This window comes from Staurois parvus, unplaced genomic scaffold, assembly GCF_062004578.1.
Source record: "Staurois parvus isolate SC_StPar_1 unplaced genomic scaffold, SC_StPar_1.0 ptg000064l, whole genome shotgun sequence".
In the NCBI taxonomy this organism is placed as follows: domain Eukaryota; kingdom Metazoa; phylum Chordata; class Amphibia; order Anura; family Ranidae; genus Staurois; species Staurois parvus.
The window spans coordinates 6,161,793-6,180,905 of NW_028317860.1; the positions used below are offsets into that span (position 1 = coordinate 6,161,793).

The window sequence follows — 19,113 nt, forward strand, 5'->3', positions numbered from 1 at the left end:
CTGATGGGCTTGTTTTGTTTTTTCAGCCTAATGATGGCTTGCTTCACTGATAGTGACAGCTCTTTGGATCTCATCTTGAGAGTTGACGGCAACAGATTCCAAATGCAAATAGCACACTTGAAATTAACTCTGGACCTTTTATCTGCTCATTGTAATTGGGATAATGAGGGAATAACACACACCTGGCCATGGAACAGCTGAGAAGCCAATTGTCCCATTACTTTTGGTCCCTTAACAAGTGGGAGGCACATATGCAAACTGTTGTAATTCCGACACCGTTCACCTGATTTGGATGTAAATATGCTCAAATTAAAGCTGACAGTCTGCAGTTAAAGCACATCTTGTTCGTTTAATTTCAAATCCATTGTGGTGGTGTATAGAGCCGAAAATGTTAGAATTGTGTCGATGTCCCAATATTTATGGACCTGACTGTGTATGTATATATATATATATATATATATATATATATATATATAATTTATTTAATTTTTTTTAAATACATAATTTATATATGGTGTAACCCCTGCTTCCACAGATCTCTTATATCTTGTTGCACAGGAAGTATTATACCATTTATAAACTTGTAAACCTTCAAATAAAATAGAATTGACCAACAATCATTAAACTTTTCCTTTACACCTTTTATCACTATTCCTGAACCAAGAAAAAAAAAACATACATTATACATGGCTACTACACATTTCTGCAAAGGAGCATAGATTCTGGAAAGGTGTCATATGATTATTTCCAACCAGGGGCAGACTGACAACTCATGGGGCCCCCAGGCAATAGGGGATCATGGGGCCCCTGTGTCCTTGCCCAAACTCAAAAAAGCCTATGAAAAAAATACCAGGGGCATCTCATGGGGCCCCCTACTGACCCCGTGCCCTCGGGCAGTGTACGAGTTTCCAAATGGTCAGTCCACCCCTGTTTCCAACAGATAATTAAAAATTTTACTCTATGTATACATACCATACATATGTTTTCAAAACTCTGTTATGTACTACTCAAAGTGCTCCAAGTGTAAAACAAGACTTGCAGACTATTATGTCTTTAAATGAGTAATTTTTAATGTGCAGACTTTCCCATTAATCACTCACAGTGTGATCTTCTATCCAAAATCAAAGTTTACATATTGTACAGCAAAAACAAAGTTAATTGACTTACTTATTAGATTTATTCTCAATCAAGAGCCACCTGTCTTCTGCCACTAGGAAAACAGATGCGAGATTGATAGGTAAGGAGATTGAGTGGGCAGTACCCTCCAGGACATCGAGAACACTGAGAGAATTGCTGTAAAACAACAGATTAGAACCCTGTAAGACACTTGCATTGTAAGATACACACACACTAAATTGCCAGAAGTATTCGGATGCCTGCCAGGAGAACAGTACTTCCCTGATTGCATTGTGTAAAGTTTGGTGGAGGGGGGATTATGGTGTGGGGTTGATTTTCAGGGGTTGGGCTTGCCCCCTTAGTTCCAGTGAAGGGAACTCTCAAGGCATCAGCATACCAAGACATTTTGGACAATTTCATGCTCCCAACTTTGTGGGAACAGTTTGGCGATGGCCCCTTCCTGTTCCTACATGACTGTACACCAGTGTACAAAGCAAGTTCCATAAAGACATGGATGACTGCGTGGAGGAACTTGATTCCTTTTGGGTGGAGGAACTTGATTCGTCTGCACAGAGTCCTGACCTCAACCCTATAAAACACCTTTGGGATGAATTAGAGCGAAGACTGCGAGCCAGGCCTTCTCATCCAACATCAGTGTCTGACCTCACAAATGCGCTTCTAGAAGAATGGTCAAACATTCCCATAGACTGCACATATACATACAGTATAAGCACATACTATACGCACACACAACCGCACACATATATTTTTCAGTTTTCTAATGTACTTACCCATTTTCTTTAAAGAACACCAGCCAATTCTTGTGTGAAAAATCCCTGCACATTTTATATTTCTCCTAAAACCAAGAAAAACATTTTTACAATTGCAAAAACAAAAAAAATGATAGTTGAGCACCCATATGGAAGAAAAATATATTCTTCCCAAATATATTGCCATATAATTGAAATGCTACAATTTTGGCCATATTCAATATATTTTAAAAGATATTTCAATATATATATATATTGTGACAGTATGTGAGGTGATCGATGGACGCTATGTGTCACCTCGCAGGCGATCATACTTTGAAATTTAAGGTGGAGTCCATTCTGGGTTTTCCGGGCCACATGGGCAGAGTTGGTTCCGGACCGGATTTTATGCTCCACTGAGGACCACCACCAGATGGTATAAATAAGGCAGGGCTGGAGCAAGGAGTCGCTCCTGGCCCTCAGAGAACCAATCCTGAGAGAGCTGTGCATGAAAGTGATTGTTATACAAACAAGAGAAAAGGTTTGCTTATGGTTTTGTTTTGGTTGGTGACAGGGAAGCCCTTCACCAGTGAGAGAGGTACAGTTCTATGTTCAGTTAGTGCCTGGATAGCAAGGGTTTATATTGATGTTTTGTTGTTTTGATATTTTGCAAACCTTTTAAATAAAACTGACAAACAGTCAGATTTTTAAGAAAGCCTGCTGTGCAATCTACCTTTTTCCCAGGGAAGGAGATCCCCCACCTGAGCTACCCCCACAATATATATTATTATACAGGACTTAAATAGCGCCGACAGTTTGCTCAGCGCTTTACATAATGGAGGGAGACATTACAGTAACAATACAGTTCAAGAGGGATTAGAGGGCCCTGCTCCTTGGAGCTTACAATCTAGGAGGGAGGGGATAGTGGTACAAGAGGTAATTAGCTGTGGGGGAAGGAGTGGTAGGAAGAGTAGAGGATTGCAATATTAGCTGGGGTCGGGGTAGGCTTCCCTGAAGAGATGGGTTTTCAGAGTGCGCCTGAAAGTGAGGAGAGTAGGCGACAGCCTGATAGATTGGGGTAGGGAGTTCCAGAGGATGGGTGAAGCCCTTGAAAAGTCCTGGAGACAAGCATGGGAGGAGGAGACAAAGGAGCTAGAGAGTAGGTCTTGCGAGGAGCGGAGAGTACGGTTTGGGTGGTATTTAGAGACAAGGTCGGTGATGTAATTAGGGGCAGTGTTATGAACGGCTTCATACGTCAGTTAGTGTTTTAGTGTTTTGAGTAGTAGGAGTATGGTATAGTGGCCATTGGTTTTGGCGGTTAGTAGGTCGTTGGTGAGTTTGAGTAGGGCAGTTTCAGTGGAGTGTAGGGGGCGGAAGCCGGACTGTAAAGGGTCGAGAAGGTTGTTGTCGGTGAGATGGGAGCTCAGGCAATTGTAGACTAAGCGTTCTAGGAGTTTAAAGGTAAATGGCAGTAGGGAGATGGGTCTTAGGTTGTTCAGGTCGGTGGGGCCCAGGGAGGGTTTTTTAAGTATCGGAGTGATGAGTGCGTCCTTTAGAGGGGAGGGGAAGGTACCAGTGGAAAGGGAAAGGTTGAAGATGTTTGTGAGGGAGCATAGGATGGAAGAGGAGGGGGACCGCAGGAGTTGTGAGGGGACAGGGTCCAGGGGGCAGTTGGTGAGGTGGGCTTCAGGGAGAAAATCTTAGTGACCTCTTTGGTAGTAGTGGGGTCAAGGGAGCAAAGTGCTGAGGGGGTTATTGTGTGAGGAGTGCTAGGTGGGGTGGGTGTCTGAGCAGTGGCGAAGTCTCTACGAATTGCGTCAATTTTGTTTATGAAGTGGTTAGCAATCTCGTGAGCAGTAAGTGAGGTACTGGGTGGAGGCAGAGAAAGTAGAGAGTTAAAAGTGGAGAAGAGCTGGCGAGGACTGGAGGAGAAGGTATTAATGAGGGTAATAAAGTAGGCTTGTTTGGCAACGTGAAGGGAGGAAGTGTACGTTAGGACGGCAGATTTATAGTGGGTGAACGCTTGTTGGGATTTGGTTTTACGCCATAGTTGCTCTAGCGCACGACTATGTCGTTTGAGGTTTCTGGTATGGTCGGTCTGCCAGGGTTGTAGTGGTCGGGGCCTAATGCTTCGTGTTGTTGGGGGTGCGAGCGAGTCTAGGGCGGCTGAGAGCGAGTTGTTGTAGACAGTAGTGGCCAGGTCAGGGCATGACAGGGGTTGGATGCTGTTGTAAAGTTGGTCAGTTGCAGAGTGGAAGGGAGCAGGGTTCCAGTTCTGGAGGTTTCTGCTGGTAACTGTTTGCCGTTTGGAGGGATATGTGTTTGAGGACGAGGAGAAGGAGAAGGTGATGAGGTTGTGGTCGGAGAGAGGAAAGGGGGCATTTGTGAGGTTGCAGGAAGTGCAAAGGTGAGAGAAGACAAGGTCAAGAGTGTTCCCGTCAGAGTGAGTGGAGGACTGTATGCACTGTGCTAATGCAAAAGAGGTTATGTGAAAGAGTTTGGATGTAGCCGGGTTATTGATGTTGATAGGAATGTTGAAGTCTCCAAGAATGATAGTGGGTAGCTCAGAGGAGAGAAAGAAGGGTAGCCAGGCGGCGAAATCGTCAGAAAGCGGGACACGGGTCCAAGAGGCCGATAGATCACTGCAATCCTCAGAGAGATTGGTGAGAATAGCCAGATGCAGTGGGTCTCGAAGGAAGAGAAGGCTAGAGAGGGAGGGTTAGGGAGGACCTGGAAGGTGCTCAGTGGTGACAGGAGCAAACCAACCCCACCACCTTTCCGACCACTGGGTCTGGGTGAGTGGGTCCAGATGAGACCTCCATAGGAGAGTGCTGCGGGGGAGGCAGAGTCTGTTGCTTGGACCCAGGTTTCAGTGATCGCTAGGAGGTTAAGGGAGCGGGAGACAAAGAGGTCATGGATGGAGGTGAGCTTGTTGCAGACCGAGTGGGTGTTCCAGAGTGCGCATGAGAATGGGAGGGTGGTTTTGGGGAGCAGGGGGACAGATATAAAATTGAGGGGGTTACGGCAGTTCACGGAAGAGAGAGGATGTCTTGTGTGTGGGCAAGGTACTGGGGGACAAGGGTTCGGGGAGATATCCCCAGAGGTTAGGAGAAGAAGAAGGGTGAGAAAGGTGGCATGGGAGTGGGATGTATATGAGCGCGTAGGTCTTCCAGTTCTGGTGTTCGGGTCAGCAGGGGAGTGGAGTATCAGGAGGAGGTGATGAGAGCAGTGGTAAGGAGATGAAAGCAGTGAAGTTGAGATGTACAGTTACTTGGTTGGAGCAGAGGGACGGAGAAAAGAGATTTTGGGGATGCAGGAGAGGAATATGAGGAGGAGGAGTAGGGGAGGCATTTCCAGAGGTATACGGAGTGGGAGCCAGGTGTGGAGAAGAGTTTCACCGGGTGCTTGATTGCAGATGGCCCAGTGTGCATTGGAGTCTTTTGTAGTTGTGTCTTCTTGTAGCTGGAGTTCAGTGGAGGTCAGTTACGTGTCTTGTGGCCAAGGGTGGTACAGGTCCCAGGGATCTATGGTGCAGGTGTAGAGGAGTAGTAGCATAGTTGGAATCAGGCTACAAGTTCCAATTTGTGTAAGTTCTAGGTTGCAAGGTGAAAATTGACTCGGGGCGGTGAGGGAGGATGTCAGCTGTACTCATGGGGGGTAGGCAGATGGGTCTCAGGTCCAGGTCAGGCTGCGTTGTGGTAGGCTGTGGTAGGCCTCACCAAGTCGGGATCATCTACTGGGTTCGGGTGGAAGTAGGCCCGCTCCAGTTCCCTCCTTCAGGTGTGGGTAGTGATGTGTGCATGAGGTTCCGTTAGGCTGCAGGCTCACTGCTGGTCGGTCGGGAGACGGGGGAGTGTGCTGTGGTGGGCTGCAATGGTTCTTTTAGGCTGCAGGCTGAAGGCTCGTAGCTACTTAGACTTCAGGTGGAGTGTGCTGTGGTAGGTTGCAGGCTCAGTGTTGCTTGGGCTTCAGGGGGAATGTGCTGTGGTAGGCCACAGCAGGCCCTGCCAGGCCGATTGCTAAAGTTGTCTCGGAGGGGGGACTAGGTAACGCAGCTCCCCTCCTCCAGGTACAGGTGCGGTTGCTGCTATACGGGTGGCAGTAGACTGGCAGGCGGCTGTATGGCCGTATGGATCCGGGGCCCGGGCTTAATCGCTGTAGGCCGCGGCAGGCCCTAACAGTGTTGGGCACTGCGGCGGAGCTCCGGGTATAGAAATGTAGTTTGAAATATTTTGAATATGGCCAAAATTGTAGCATTTCAAATATATAGCAATATATTTGGGAAGAATATTTTTAAAATATATTTTTTCTTCCGTGTGGGCATAGTGCTACAAATAATCAAAAGCGAAGATTATTCTTCTAAAAGCATGATCAATTTACTTTCACAGATCATTAGATCAATTTATAGTCTGTCAGCATTTATTAGGGCAGACGTGCAGTAGATTTCAGTGATCCACTTGCATATACACATGCCCATTAACACAAAGAAGAATCAAAGAATATGTAAACCCAACATTTCATATTTCTGACATGTGCCTGTTGTACCATGTACTTTTTTACTCTCTCTCAAATATATCATTGGGTGGAGGTGGATTCACAAATTGGTGACTGAATGTCACTAGATGAAGAGGATCACAGAAGTTTGCTAAGCACAATTGCAGTGAACTGTGGTTTTTGTGCAGCACAGAGCACAAAACACTTACATTGAAATTGGACAAATAGGGAGAGTGATTAATTTGTGAAGCACAAGGCTCTTTTTTAAAATTGTATATTTGAGTTTGGCACTGTGCATTTTTTATATTTTGTCCATCACTGATGTATTATGTTTAAAACTGTATATTTCTGAATTTACTAGACGATCACTGCACCTGCAAAAAACCTGTTGTTCTTGAACTTCGAAACCAGGACCAATTCCATGCAAACCCTGTGCACCAACAAAGTCCCCAGCCCAATAACCTGGCATCCTTTGTAGGGAAGAGAAAGAATCCAGAACCAGATACCTGAGCCACAAAGTAAGGGACAACCTGGTCCTACGTGCCAAACAAATTGGGTTGTCCAGGGACTGGAATGACTTTTCCTGTGATGACAGAATGTTGCATTGTAGAGGCCTGAAATGAAACTGGGCTAACGGGACTGCCTTGAAGGAGGCTAGCAACAGACGCAAGACTCTCATGCAAAAGCAGGGAGTCAGGCGAATCCTGGACTGGAGAGTTCAAATCTGAAGTTTCTCCTGTGGGAAAAAACACTCTGGTATGTACTGTGACTAGACCAAGATACTCCAAATGATGAGTGGGTTCCAGCGATTTTTGAAAGTTTAGAATTCATCTACTCTGCTGTAATGACAAAACAAAAAAAGCCAGGTTGCCCAATAGAACCTTTGCCAACTGTTCCCTTAATAGGAGGCCATCTAAGTATCCCACAATAGGGATGCCATGAAAGCACAGCAGGGCTAACTCTGGTACAAGCGCCATGGGGAATACTCCATGTGCAGATGAAAGGCCAAAAATTTGTAGTGCAGGGGACTCCACAGCACAGTGCAAAAATTCTGATGTGCTGGAAAGATGGGCAAAGAAACTAGAAAGTCTTCTTGCAGTAAATAGTAAAGATGCTGCTGAATATTTTAACTCATTTTTTTGTTGGCGTGTAATATATGCACCTAGAAAACGCCACTCCTAGTTTTTTCATTATTTCATATATTGTTATAAGGACTATCTTCAATAGTAAAAGCAAGACACTGTATGGGCTGAAGGAGAAGTCAGCCATCTCAGTGCTTACTCATGACTGTCTCATGACTGTCTCATGACTGAGTCACAAGTAAGCCTTGGAGTGATTTTCTCTTACTTCCTGTCATGTCTCTGGAACAGTGAATTAAAATATTCTGGGTGGAAGACAGACAGAAAGAAATAATAATTAAAAAAAAAAGGATAGGGGGCTCAACCATCCCCTATTTGATCCAAATCTGAAAAAATGTATGGCTTTGCATAATGTACCCTTTAACTTCCACTCTCTATGCTTCCTGCATCCCTAATCATGCTGAAATTTCTATGGCAGGGTTAAATGATTGGTGGCCATGAGGAACTTCTTGGTACTGGTAAGTTGTGAAATGTAGCAAGGAGACAACAGGGTTATTCCAAAATCTACCTGGTTTACTCTTGCAGGTTTACTATTGGTATAATATTGCAGATGCAAAAACAAAGACAGAAAAGGCTACCTGTGCTTCCTTACTACCCCACCAGGATGATTTTCTTGTAGGTTTTGTGTCCTCTTCTGAAAGTAAGACTCGATGAAGTGCCCCCGTGCTAGTGTCCAGCAGAAGAATGACATTGCTCTAAAATATAAATAATTCACAGAAAAGGGGTAAAGAAAAAATCAAATTAGTTCTCTCTTTTTACTACACCACACAGCTACTGGTAGAGAACTGTAAGAAAGACTTCACTACAGGCTACAGTATACTACTCTCTGTTAACAGATACATGTACTTTCCTCAGACCATAAATGTAGGCAGATATAACCCTTTATTTAATCCAGTGTTGTTACTCTAGCAAATGGAGCTGCTAACTGAGAGAAGGAGCACAGAGACGACCTCAACAGTGAGGCACTGCTCCTTCACTATTCAATCACAGGCTTGACTACGCTTATTGACTTGACTACAGTGGGGAAATGTGGTCAGGATCTGGTGATGTTATCTGGAAGGGGTGTAGTGCTTAGTATAGATACTTTTGAATAAACTGCATACTTTAGTACTATTTTATCCAGTGTGTCCACATCACAGAGGCAGTGACTTCCTATCAGCTGTCCAGTGGTTGGATCCTGCAATGATGCAGAAAACGAGTCTCAGCAGTAAGGTCAACATGAGAGCACTGTGGAGACTGACCAACAGATGGAGATAGGCTTTAAAGGAAAACTGCACTGATAGCAATACAGGGGCTATCAATGCTTAACCCCTTCTTACAAAGCTAGCTATTTGGCCATCTTTGGCTTCAACACTGTTTGACAATTATTATTATTATACAGGATTTATATAGCGCCAACAGTTTGCTCAGCGCTTTACAATATAACGGGAGACAATACAGCAACAATACAGTTCAATACAAGAGGGTTAGGAGGACCCTGCTCCTTGGAGCTTACAATTTAAGAGACAATAACTTAGAAACTCAAATTCTGTATATTGATTTCAAGTAAGTGACTCAGGAAGCATGTAAGCCAATGGATCAGCATGTCAACCATGCCCGTAGTATTTCAGAAGGGTAAGTAAACAATGGCAGTCTCTATACTATCTTTGCAAAGGTTTCCATTAAAGAGAGCCTGCAAAGACAGACATATAGGAGCTATTGATTGCTTGTTTTTAACTCAGGGTTATCATCCTGATCTTGGCTTTAATAAGTGACTAACCTAAAATAAGTATGCAAGGCACACACATTAGACTTTACTGACTATACAGTATGCTTGTTCTAAGCCACTGAAAGGCAGAACCTCAGAATTAGAACCTTTTAAACCAAACCAATAGAGGCAGCTCCCTTACTTACACTCCCAGATGTAAACTTGAACTTTATAATGCTGGAGAGTATAATTTTGATATTTGACAGTGTAAAGACTGAGTAGTTATAATTAGAGATCGCAGCCAGATGAAACACAGGCAACCCATTCTAGTCCATTAAAAGCATAACTTTAGGGTATCAGCACACACTGAGGGATATTTACTAAAACTGGTGTAGCTGTGCATGATAGCCAATCTGCTTCTAACTTCATCTTGTTCAATTAAGCTTTGACAATAAAACTTGGAAGCTGATTGGTTTTCTATGCAGAGCTGCACCAGATTTTGCACCATGCAGTTTTAGTAAATAGCCCCCAATGTTTGCTGGGGGCATAGTAACCTACTGCCAACTTAAAAACACTTCCACGTCAAATGATATTCAGATGTTACTGGAAATATCATGGTAAAAGCTGCTATTAAAATGATGTATGCAATTCCCATGTTTTCAATTCCACATATTTAATTCCAATGGTAAAGGCCACATTATAGAGCAACCAAAAAAAAAAAGCAGATGGTTAAGCAATTTTGTAATAACTACAGTATAGAACAAATTCAAGCATATAAACATGCCAAATTATGCCTGATTTCAATGTAGTGAACTGGGATTATGCAATAATCTTAACTTTCCTTCCTTTTTTTTTTTTGTAAATTGGGAAAGCTTGATTATGGATGATTGTTATTGCCCCTTATTTAGCTTTATGAGACTGACTAGTCTGACAATACTATAGAGCTCTGTAGCTGAACAGTAGGTTTAGTTTACACGGGCTTCAGCTTGTATATGACAGGCGTGCACAGTAAGCTATTATGTTTCCTTCACACTAGCGGAAGGGAGGAGGTAAAACTGTGCATTTGAGCTGTGCTTTTACCGCCCCCAACTGCTACCCCCTTTTTGCTGCAGAGGCAGCAGCTGGGGGTGTACACAAGCCACAGTTGCATCGCTTTGACACCTGTTGCTTTTGACTTGTGCTACTGTTGCCAAATTCATTCAAGTGCATGGGGACACTCTGCAACCGCCCTGCAACTGTGTGCAGTGCACAGGGTGGCGGTGCGCTAGTGCTGAGTTCAAAGAGTTAAATAGGCGGTGAAGAGGGGATACAATGCCTCCTCATCCTTTGTCAAGTGCTCTCTGAAGAGCAATCTGAACATGTGTGAAAGAGCCTCTACTGATCTTTCAAAACATTTTTCCAAACTTTTCATCAGGCTTCATTCAACTTTCTTAAGCCTTTAGAGCACACTTCAGCTTCTGTTTGGAAATATTAAACACAGATCTTAATGGGAGTGTTTACTATTCAGGTTAACCATCTCAGTATCAGCATGTTTCACCCCCTTAATTATAAGGATACTCCGTCATGCAACACTGTACCTAAATACATTTTTTATACATTTTTTGACACAGATAGAGCTTTCTTTTCAAGATATTTAATCACCATTTTAATTTTTACTAAATTTAGAAAAAAAAACCCCAACTATTTATTATAAAACACATAAAATAAAAAATGTCAGGATGTTGCGAAAAATCCCAAATGACCCCCTTTTGGAAAGTAGACCAGATGTAGCTTAGTAATGGTGTGCTGGACACGTTAAATGACTGCTCTGTAGATATTCAGATTCTTATGCCCAATCATGAGAAAACATGTCGTGACAGCCCATTCTAGTCCAAGAAGCAGTTTATTCCTCTTGCAGAGCTGCCTCTCTCCCCTGAAATTAAAATACGTTCTAGGGCAAGGGTCTTCACTCCTTAAGGCAAGGTTGTTACAAAGCTAGCATGTGGTTTGGGAGTTGAAGAGTGGCTATTGCTGAGGGGGTACTGAAGTTGCTAGCAAATTTTCTGGAAACATACCTTCATTTTCAGAGTTCTTTACATCCCTGCAATCCTCTGCATACACAGATTATAAAGCTGAAATACCCTGTTTTCTGGCTGAGGAGAGATGACTCCATTTCCAAACATGCCAGAAATGACTTGTCAGAAATAACGTTTACACATCGTTATCTCCCTTCTTCCAGAATTCTTAAAGGTAAGCAGCAGACTAGCATTTGCATTTGACTATATGGTTACTGTGCTTACTCTAACCCTACTTGTGCATACAAACAATTCTCAAGCATCTCAGCAAATTCATACTTCTATCGCCTAAGAGTTTGCAAGTAAATAGAAAATAAAAGATTTTGAGATTATGTATGATATAATGTTAAATACATTTCTGCTTATAGCTATTAATACATAACATACATGTGAGGGCAGCTATATTTGCATACAAAAAAAAAATCATTATCAACCCATCTCCTGAGGGCCGGTTCACACCTGGAATTGCACAGGAACACACTGTGCGTTCTTGTGCAATTCACATGTAATTCTGAGCGGTGAAATTTCAGCCCATTTGTTTTGAATGGGCTGAGATCACACTGCACCGTGCCAAACGTGGTGCCTGCACTACTTTTGGAAACTCACTGCAACTGGATTACATTGTAAATCTGTACCATGTGATCCAGTGCAGGCAAACGCACTGCATTTGTAACATGTGTTCGGGTGTTATTAACTTAATACTGACTTCTGCTGCAGCGAGCAACTGATTGCTTTGATCGCAGTGCGGGAAAGGCGCATGGAACATGGGTTTCCCACAAAACATTCTGGTGTGAACTGGCCCTAAATGCAGCTAAGGCATGTATCCCATGCAATTGGAAAAAAAACAACCTGTCCACATTGAGCCAATGGTACTCCAAACTGAATGCCATCATTCTTACGGAGGATTTTACACCTTAAGAGATTAAATTCAAATTTTAACAAAAATCTGGTTCTTTTGGACACAATAAAACGTTTTCTCTGATTATGTGGCAGCGTTTCAATCATCCAGCACAAAAGGCTGAATACTTCTCTATCCTTTTATTACATAACCCTTTGCACTTGTTTCAAAGAAGAGCTCTACGGAGCTAACTTGGGAGGCTGAAACCTGGAGTGGAATTTCACTTTTCTTCTGATTCCTCCTCCTTTCTTTTCTTCCTACCTAGCCTCGCTCTACTTTCCCAGACTATTCCCCTAATTCACTTCTTTGCTTTGTTCAACTTCACCTATAATACTTTAACTGAAAAAAAAAGCCCTACTTCTGCAGTATCAGCTTTTGGAGCCTTCTCCTCTGATTATCAACAGAAGCAGAATATATTCCCCACAGGTCGCTTTGGCAGCTTGATGCTATTACAGTACTTTTGCTATTACCATGTTTCAGTGTAATTTGTATGTTAAGTTTGAACCACCTGCTAGTTCCACTCCAACTATTCTGCAATCCTTATTTCCTAATGATATTGGAAAAATCTAATATTTACTTACAGCAATTTGCTTAATTAATTGCTTGGAACAATTCCTAAAAATTAACACAGCGTGATTGCTTAATCAAACTCTCTACAGCTGGATTTGCACTTTAGCAGTCCATTGGAGTGTATTAACGCACATGTGTTAATGCACGTTATGTTAAGGCAGCCTATTCATTAAGAACAGACAGCCAATGTACTGCAATGTATGAAAGAAATCTTTCATCCATTGCTGTTAACCAAACAGCACATGACAACACACAGTAGATGCATTTTGGTGTGCTGCAGTGCCTTGTACATGTCCCTCCAATGTATAGAGCAATGGTCTCCAAACTGTGGCCCGGGGGCCAGATGTGGCCCTTTGCTTGACTTTATCCGGGCATTGGGGAACTATTCCTCCCATTGACACAAACAATGGGGCACTATTTCTCCTACTGACACTAATGTTGGGACACCATTCCACTGACACCAATATTGGGGTACTATTCCTCTCTCTGACACCAAAAATGTGGCACTGTTACTGACCACACTGGCCACAGTCCAGCCCCACCAAATTCTGAAGGATAGTAAACTGGCCCTTTGTAAATTTTAGAGACCCCTGGTATACAGCATTAGGTCCCATTTACAATTAATGGCACTGCAATGCACTACACAAAGAGTAGGTCCATTGTCATGCAATGAGGTAACACCAGAAGCTTCACAAGTGCGAACTTAACAGGTCCAACTTGATACTCAGAAACATTGATGCATTTCCGCATACTAGCTCAGCATAATGATCAATGAATAGCTGACATTTTATCCCACTGTATTTCTGTACGCAGCAGATGAAAATGAAATAAACCTACCTGCTCTTCATGTAGAATAACCTGTCCACTTAGAGGATGGCCTAGAGGTGCCACAGTTACAGAAGGCTGCCACACACTTCCCACAGTTCTAGGAAATATGTCATACAACTCCACATAGTATCCTTTATCCTCCTGAGTTTTCATAAAATACAAGGTCACTGGATTACATGTAGCCACATGGACAGTGCTATCACCACTAGTATCTAAAAGAGATGTGTAATATGTACATTAACATGAACCTTTAATTCAATAATGTGCAAAAGTTTCAAACTTAGAAAAATAACAGTTTAAAAGAGCTGGACTAAAAGCAGGCAAAATAAACACATTTGTAGTAACTAGTCTAGGTTCAGTTTAAAAAATTAAAGCAGGGAGTAGATTAAGACCTTGTGTACACTCGCGTTGCCTTTTGAAGTGCGTGTTTTCTGTGCTGAGTGGACCAGGGACAAGCTCTTTTGAAGTCGGAACCTTGGTTACTGAGAACTGAAAACATATACACAGATCTTGGAGAGGCACTGATTTCTTTATTTCCATCCATTCTCTGCTTTAACTACTTTTTCTTTTTTACTTAGCATGCCAGAGAAGTAAGTGAAACCTTTAAAACAAGCTCATGACTGCAGTAGCAGCCATAAGCTTGAAACCGTATCAATCAGTCTGCCCCCGGCTGTCATGTAAAAGTGATCCGAGTAGCTCTATAGCCACTCGATCACTTTTACAGTGCGGGTGGTGTGGGGACTCCCCACCAGATATCCCCTCCTCCTGGGAGGCCAAGATCAAAACAAACTGTCTCAGGATAGCAAGCGGGAGACGTCCCTTAATCTACTCTGCGAGTAAATGATGCCAGAAGTGCTCAGCTCTGAGTGTTTCCATATTCAGAGCTGTCATTCCCTGGATGCTAAAGCCAGGGAAGCAGCAAATCAAGTATGATCTGTACTGTGCTACAAAAAATATTGCAAAGGGAGTAGATGTGGATATAATATACTTGGATTTTGCAAAAGCGTTTGACACAGTTCCCCACATATGGATAATGTGTCATTTAAAGTCTATAGGCTTTGAAAATTCAGTTTGTGAATGGATAAAAAACTGGCTATAAGACCGTATTCATGTTGTAGTGATTAATGATTCATATTCTGAATGGTCTAAGTTTATTAGCTGTGTACCCCAAAGTTCAGTGTTGGGATCCTTACTTTTTAACCCATTTAAAAATGACAGAGTTTGGGATTAAAAGTACCATTTCACTGTTTGCAGATGACACTAAGCTATGTAGTAGAATAACGTCCTTACAGGATGTCACCAACTTACAAGCAGAGCTTAATGTACTGTTTAATTGGGAAACTATGTAGCAAATGAGATTAAATGTTGATAAATGTAAAGTTATGTACTTAGGGGCTAAAAGCAATAATGTATCATATATTCTAGGTGAAGAACAACTGGGGGAATCAATGGTGGAGAAAGATCTGGGTGTTCTGGTAGATCATAGACTTGATAATAGCATGCAATGCCAAGCTACGGTTTCCAAAGCAAGCAAAATCCTTTCTTAAAAGAGGTGTGTATTGCAGAGAGAGAGAGAGAGAGAGAGAGAGACATAATATTGCCCCTGTACAAATCCTTAATTTTGTTTTGGGCACCAGTTTACAAAAAATTGAGGAACTGGAAAAAGTGCAGAGAAGGGCAACCTAACTGATAGGAGGCATGGAGGAGCTCAGCTATGAGGAAAGATTAGCTGAACTGAATGTATTCTCTCTTGAGAAAAGGCAATTATGGGGGGATATGATCACCATGTGTAAATACATACAGTTGTGTTCAAAATAATAGCAGTCAGACATCACTAACCTGATCAATCACTGTTTTTCGTAGAAATGATATTTCCACATGGCAAATAATTTACTAGCAGGTGTAGTAGAGTAATAGAAATCCAACAGACCCAACAGTCATGACATGCATGCTGCTGATTCTGTGTAATTGAATCACTAATTGAAAGGGGCATGTTCAAAATAATACCAGTGTAGAGTTCTATTAGTGAGGTCATTCATTCTTTGAAAAACAGGTGGCAATTATTGCCCTTATTTAAGGAAGGAAGGCAGCAAATGTTGTACATGCTGGTTACAGTGCATTTCTCTCTGAAATTCTGAGGAAAATGGGTCGTTCCAGACATTGTTCAGAAGAACAGCGTACCTTGATTAAAAAGTTGATTGGAGAGGGGAAAACATATAAAGAAGTGCAGAAAATGATAGGCTGCTCAGCTAAAATGATCGCAAATGCTTTAAAATAGGAACCAAAACCTGAAAGACGTGGAAGAAAGCAAAAAACTACCATTAAAATGGATAGAAGAATAGCCAAAATGGCAAGGACTCAGCCAACAATCAGTTCCAGGAAGATCAAAGAAGGTCTAAAGTTACCTGTGAGTACTGTTACAATTAGAAGATGCCTATGTGAAGCCAAGCTATCTGCAAGAAGCCCCCGCAAAGTCCCACTGTTGAAAAAAACACATGTGCTGAAGAGGTTAGAATTTGCCAAAGAGCACATTGACTGGCCTAAAGAGAAATGGCGCAACATTTTGTGGATTGTTCTTTTTGGGTCTAGTGGCCGGAGACAGTTTGTTAGACGACCCCCAAACACTGAATTCAAACCACAGTACACTGTGAAGACAGTGAAGCATGGTTGCGCAAGCATCACAATATGGGGATGTTTCTCATACTACGGTGTTGGGCCTATTTATCGCACACCAGGGATCATGGATCAGTTTGAATACATCAGAATACTTGAAGAGGTCATGCTGCCTTATGCTGAAGAGGAAATGCCCTTGAAATGGGTGTTCCAACAAGACAACGACCCCAAACACACCAGTAAACGTGCAACATCTTGCTTCCAGACCAACAAGATTGACATTATGGAGTGGCCAGCCCAATCCCCGGATCTTAATCCAATAGAAAACTTGTGGGGTGACATCAAAAATGCAGTTTCTGAGGCAAAACCAAGAAATAGAGAACTGTGGAATGTAGTCCAATCATCCTGGGCTGGAATACCTGTTCACAGGTGACAGAAGTTGGTTGACTCCATGCAACACAGATGTACAGCAGTTCTCAGAAACAGTGCTTATACAACTAAATATTCATTAAGTGATTCAAAGGAAAGCAAAATCTTCAAACATTTTTCAGTTTATATAGTGAATGTTTGAGTTTGTAAAGACGAATACAAACACTGCTATTATTTTGAACAGTCTAATATTCACTTTTCTTCAATTTTTTTTTAGAGGAACAACACAAATTTTGATATATTTTTCTTCATGTTTTGATTTGGAATAGAATGTGTAGTGTTCCCAATGCATTTGTGTGTATGGAAATAAAAGCTATTAGAAGGATTTTAAGCTTTATTCACTTTTTCAACACACTGCTATTATTTTGAACGCAACTGTAGGTGGTCCATATAGTGAACTTGATGCAGAGTTAGTCACTTTAAAATGATCACAAAGGAAAAAGGGGCACTCTTTACGCTCGGAGGAAAAGAGATTTAACATCCACATGCAGTGTGGAAAGGCTAGTAGGAGCTCTGAAAATGTGGAATAGGCTTCCTTAAGAACTGGTTTTGGCCAGCTCAGTACATGGTTTTAAAAAAATAGCTGGATGCATTCCTAAATGAACAAAAAAATAACTGGATATTAACACTAATAGGCAAACGCACCAGGAATTGTTGATCCAAGGAATGTATAACTGCCTTCTGGTAGAAGAGATTTATTTTTCCTCTGCTAAAGCAAATTGGGTGATGCATTTTCAAGGGTTTTATCACCTTCCTCTGGATTACCTAGGTCAACTGTGGTTGAACTAGATGAAATTTTTGTAGATGTGTCTTTTTTCAACCTGACTATATAACTATGCTGCAAATGTTTTCTCCTGAAAGTCCAGATAACCTAAAGTTACCATATTTTAAAAATGACCAACTGACCGTGCCCATAAAATCACACCCACAATAAGAAAATCATGCCCCCATTTTTTCCACTCCTGGAAATAATTGGCCACACACTTGTGAAACAAGAGGCAGACATTAAAGGTATAAAGACAAAATACCTTGCACACCATACAAAGAAGAATGATGGTGAATTATGTGTGAGGCTTAATTGCATTAACAGTATCAGGGCTTAAAGGGGTATGGTTAAATGACCCCTGATATGGGTCAAGAGTGCAAAACAGATTGTAGGGATCAGTATTCAGTAATGCACAGAGTATAGCAGTCATGAGTAAGTAACAGGGGTCAAGATTAGGTAATGTGCAGAGTGCAGCAGTCAGGATTAAGTAACATACAGAGTTCAGCAGTCGTGAGTAAGTAATGCAGAGAGTGCAGAGGTCAGGAATAAGTAACGCACAGTGTTAATGAATCAGTAAGTAATGCATAGAGTTCACTGGAAAGGATTACGTAATACAGAGTTTAGGGGTCAGGATTAAATAATGCAGGAAGTTCAGATGTCAGGGGTAAGTTAACAGCCAGAGTGCAAGGGCCATATGTAGACTTTGAGGGCCTGGGGCACTTCAGGTTTGGGAGGCCCCTCATACAGAGTTGGTTTATATTCTCAATGACAGTCACACATTTTTAAAATTAAGGACACAAAGCCATTCTGAGGTCATGCGTGCAGTCATAAGCAACCTTCCTTAAGAGTGTAAGTGCTCTATGTGTGGTTCGCTTAAGCTACCAAAATTAGTTTTTAAAAATATACAATATATCAATCCAGAGTAAAAACTGTTACAGATGATGGCCGGCAAAATATTACTTCCCAAGCTACATTTAACAAACGCCAGTGATTTTTTAGTATTATATATTTTATTTATATTTATTTTTGTTATGTTATGTAATTTGTTAAGAGGGAGGCCTCTTAAGTCAGGGGGCCCAGGGGTGTTGCCCCTTTTGCCCCCTTATAAATCCAACACTAATAAACAGTTTAGGAGATAGGATTAAGTAACACAAAGAGTTTAGAGGAAGGATTAAGTTAAGTACAAATGCAGTGGTCAGGATCATTTAATGCAGAGAATACAGGGGTTAAGATTAATTAATGTACAGAGTGCAAAGGTCGGGATTAAGTAATGCATAATGTTCTCAAAGTAATGCACAGAGTCCCGGGGTCAGGTTTAAGTAACACAAAGAATTTAAGGGGTCAGGATTAAGTAATGCACAGAGTTTCGGGGTCAGATTTAAGTAACACAAAGAATATAAGGGGTCAGGATTAAGTAATGCACAGAGTCCCGGGGTCAGGTTTAAGTAACACAAAGAATTTAAGGGGTCAGGATTAAGTAATGCACAGACTTCAGGAGTCAGAAGTAAGTAATGTACAGAGTTCAGGAGTCAGGAATAAGTAACACACAGACTTCTGGGATCAGGTGCAGTATATTTAAATTAAAGTATACCTCGTCCTCTGGTTGCATAGTGTGACTTGCGTTGGGAGTCTGCATACTTCCCACATAAAGCACTGATGCATACAGTAGGTCACTTCAAACACAACCAGCAGAGGGACTAAACCTTGCTAAAAGCTTCACTATGTATTTTTGAGATCATGACAATATTTAAAGAACATCATCAAAGAAAT

At 41.8% G+C, this 19,113-nt stretch overlaps 1 protein-coding gene across 2 annotated transcripts in view; it reads right to left on the bottom strand.

Annotated features, from left to right (window-relative positions):
• VWA8 (von Willebrand factor A domain containing 8) overlaps window positions 1–19,113 on the bottom strand; it is a 422,826-nt gene that overhangs the window by 147,580 nt on the left and 256,133 nt on the right. For both annotated transcript variants that reach the window (XM_089668819.1, XM_089668820.1), the window contains exons 30-33: window positions 13,545–13,747; window positions 8,077–8,193; window positions 1,908–1,972; window positions 1,168–1,293 (exon numbers count right to left, since the gene is read on the bottom strand). In XM_089668819.1, coding sequence (XP_089524945.1) covers window positions 1,168–1,293; window positions 1,908–1,972; window positions 8,077–8,193; window positions 13,545–13,747 — 511 coding nt within the window. The remainder of the gene's footprint in view (window positions 1–1,167; window positions 1,294–1,907; window positions 1,973–8,076; window positions 8,194–13,544; window positions 13,748–19,113) is intronic.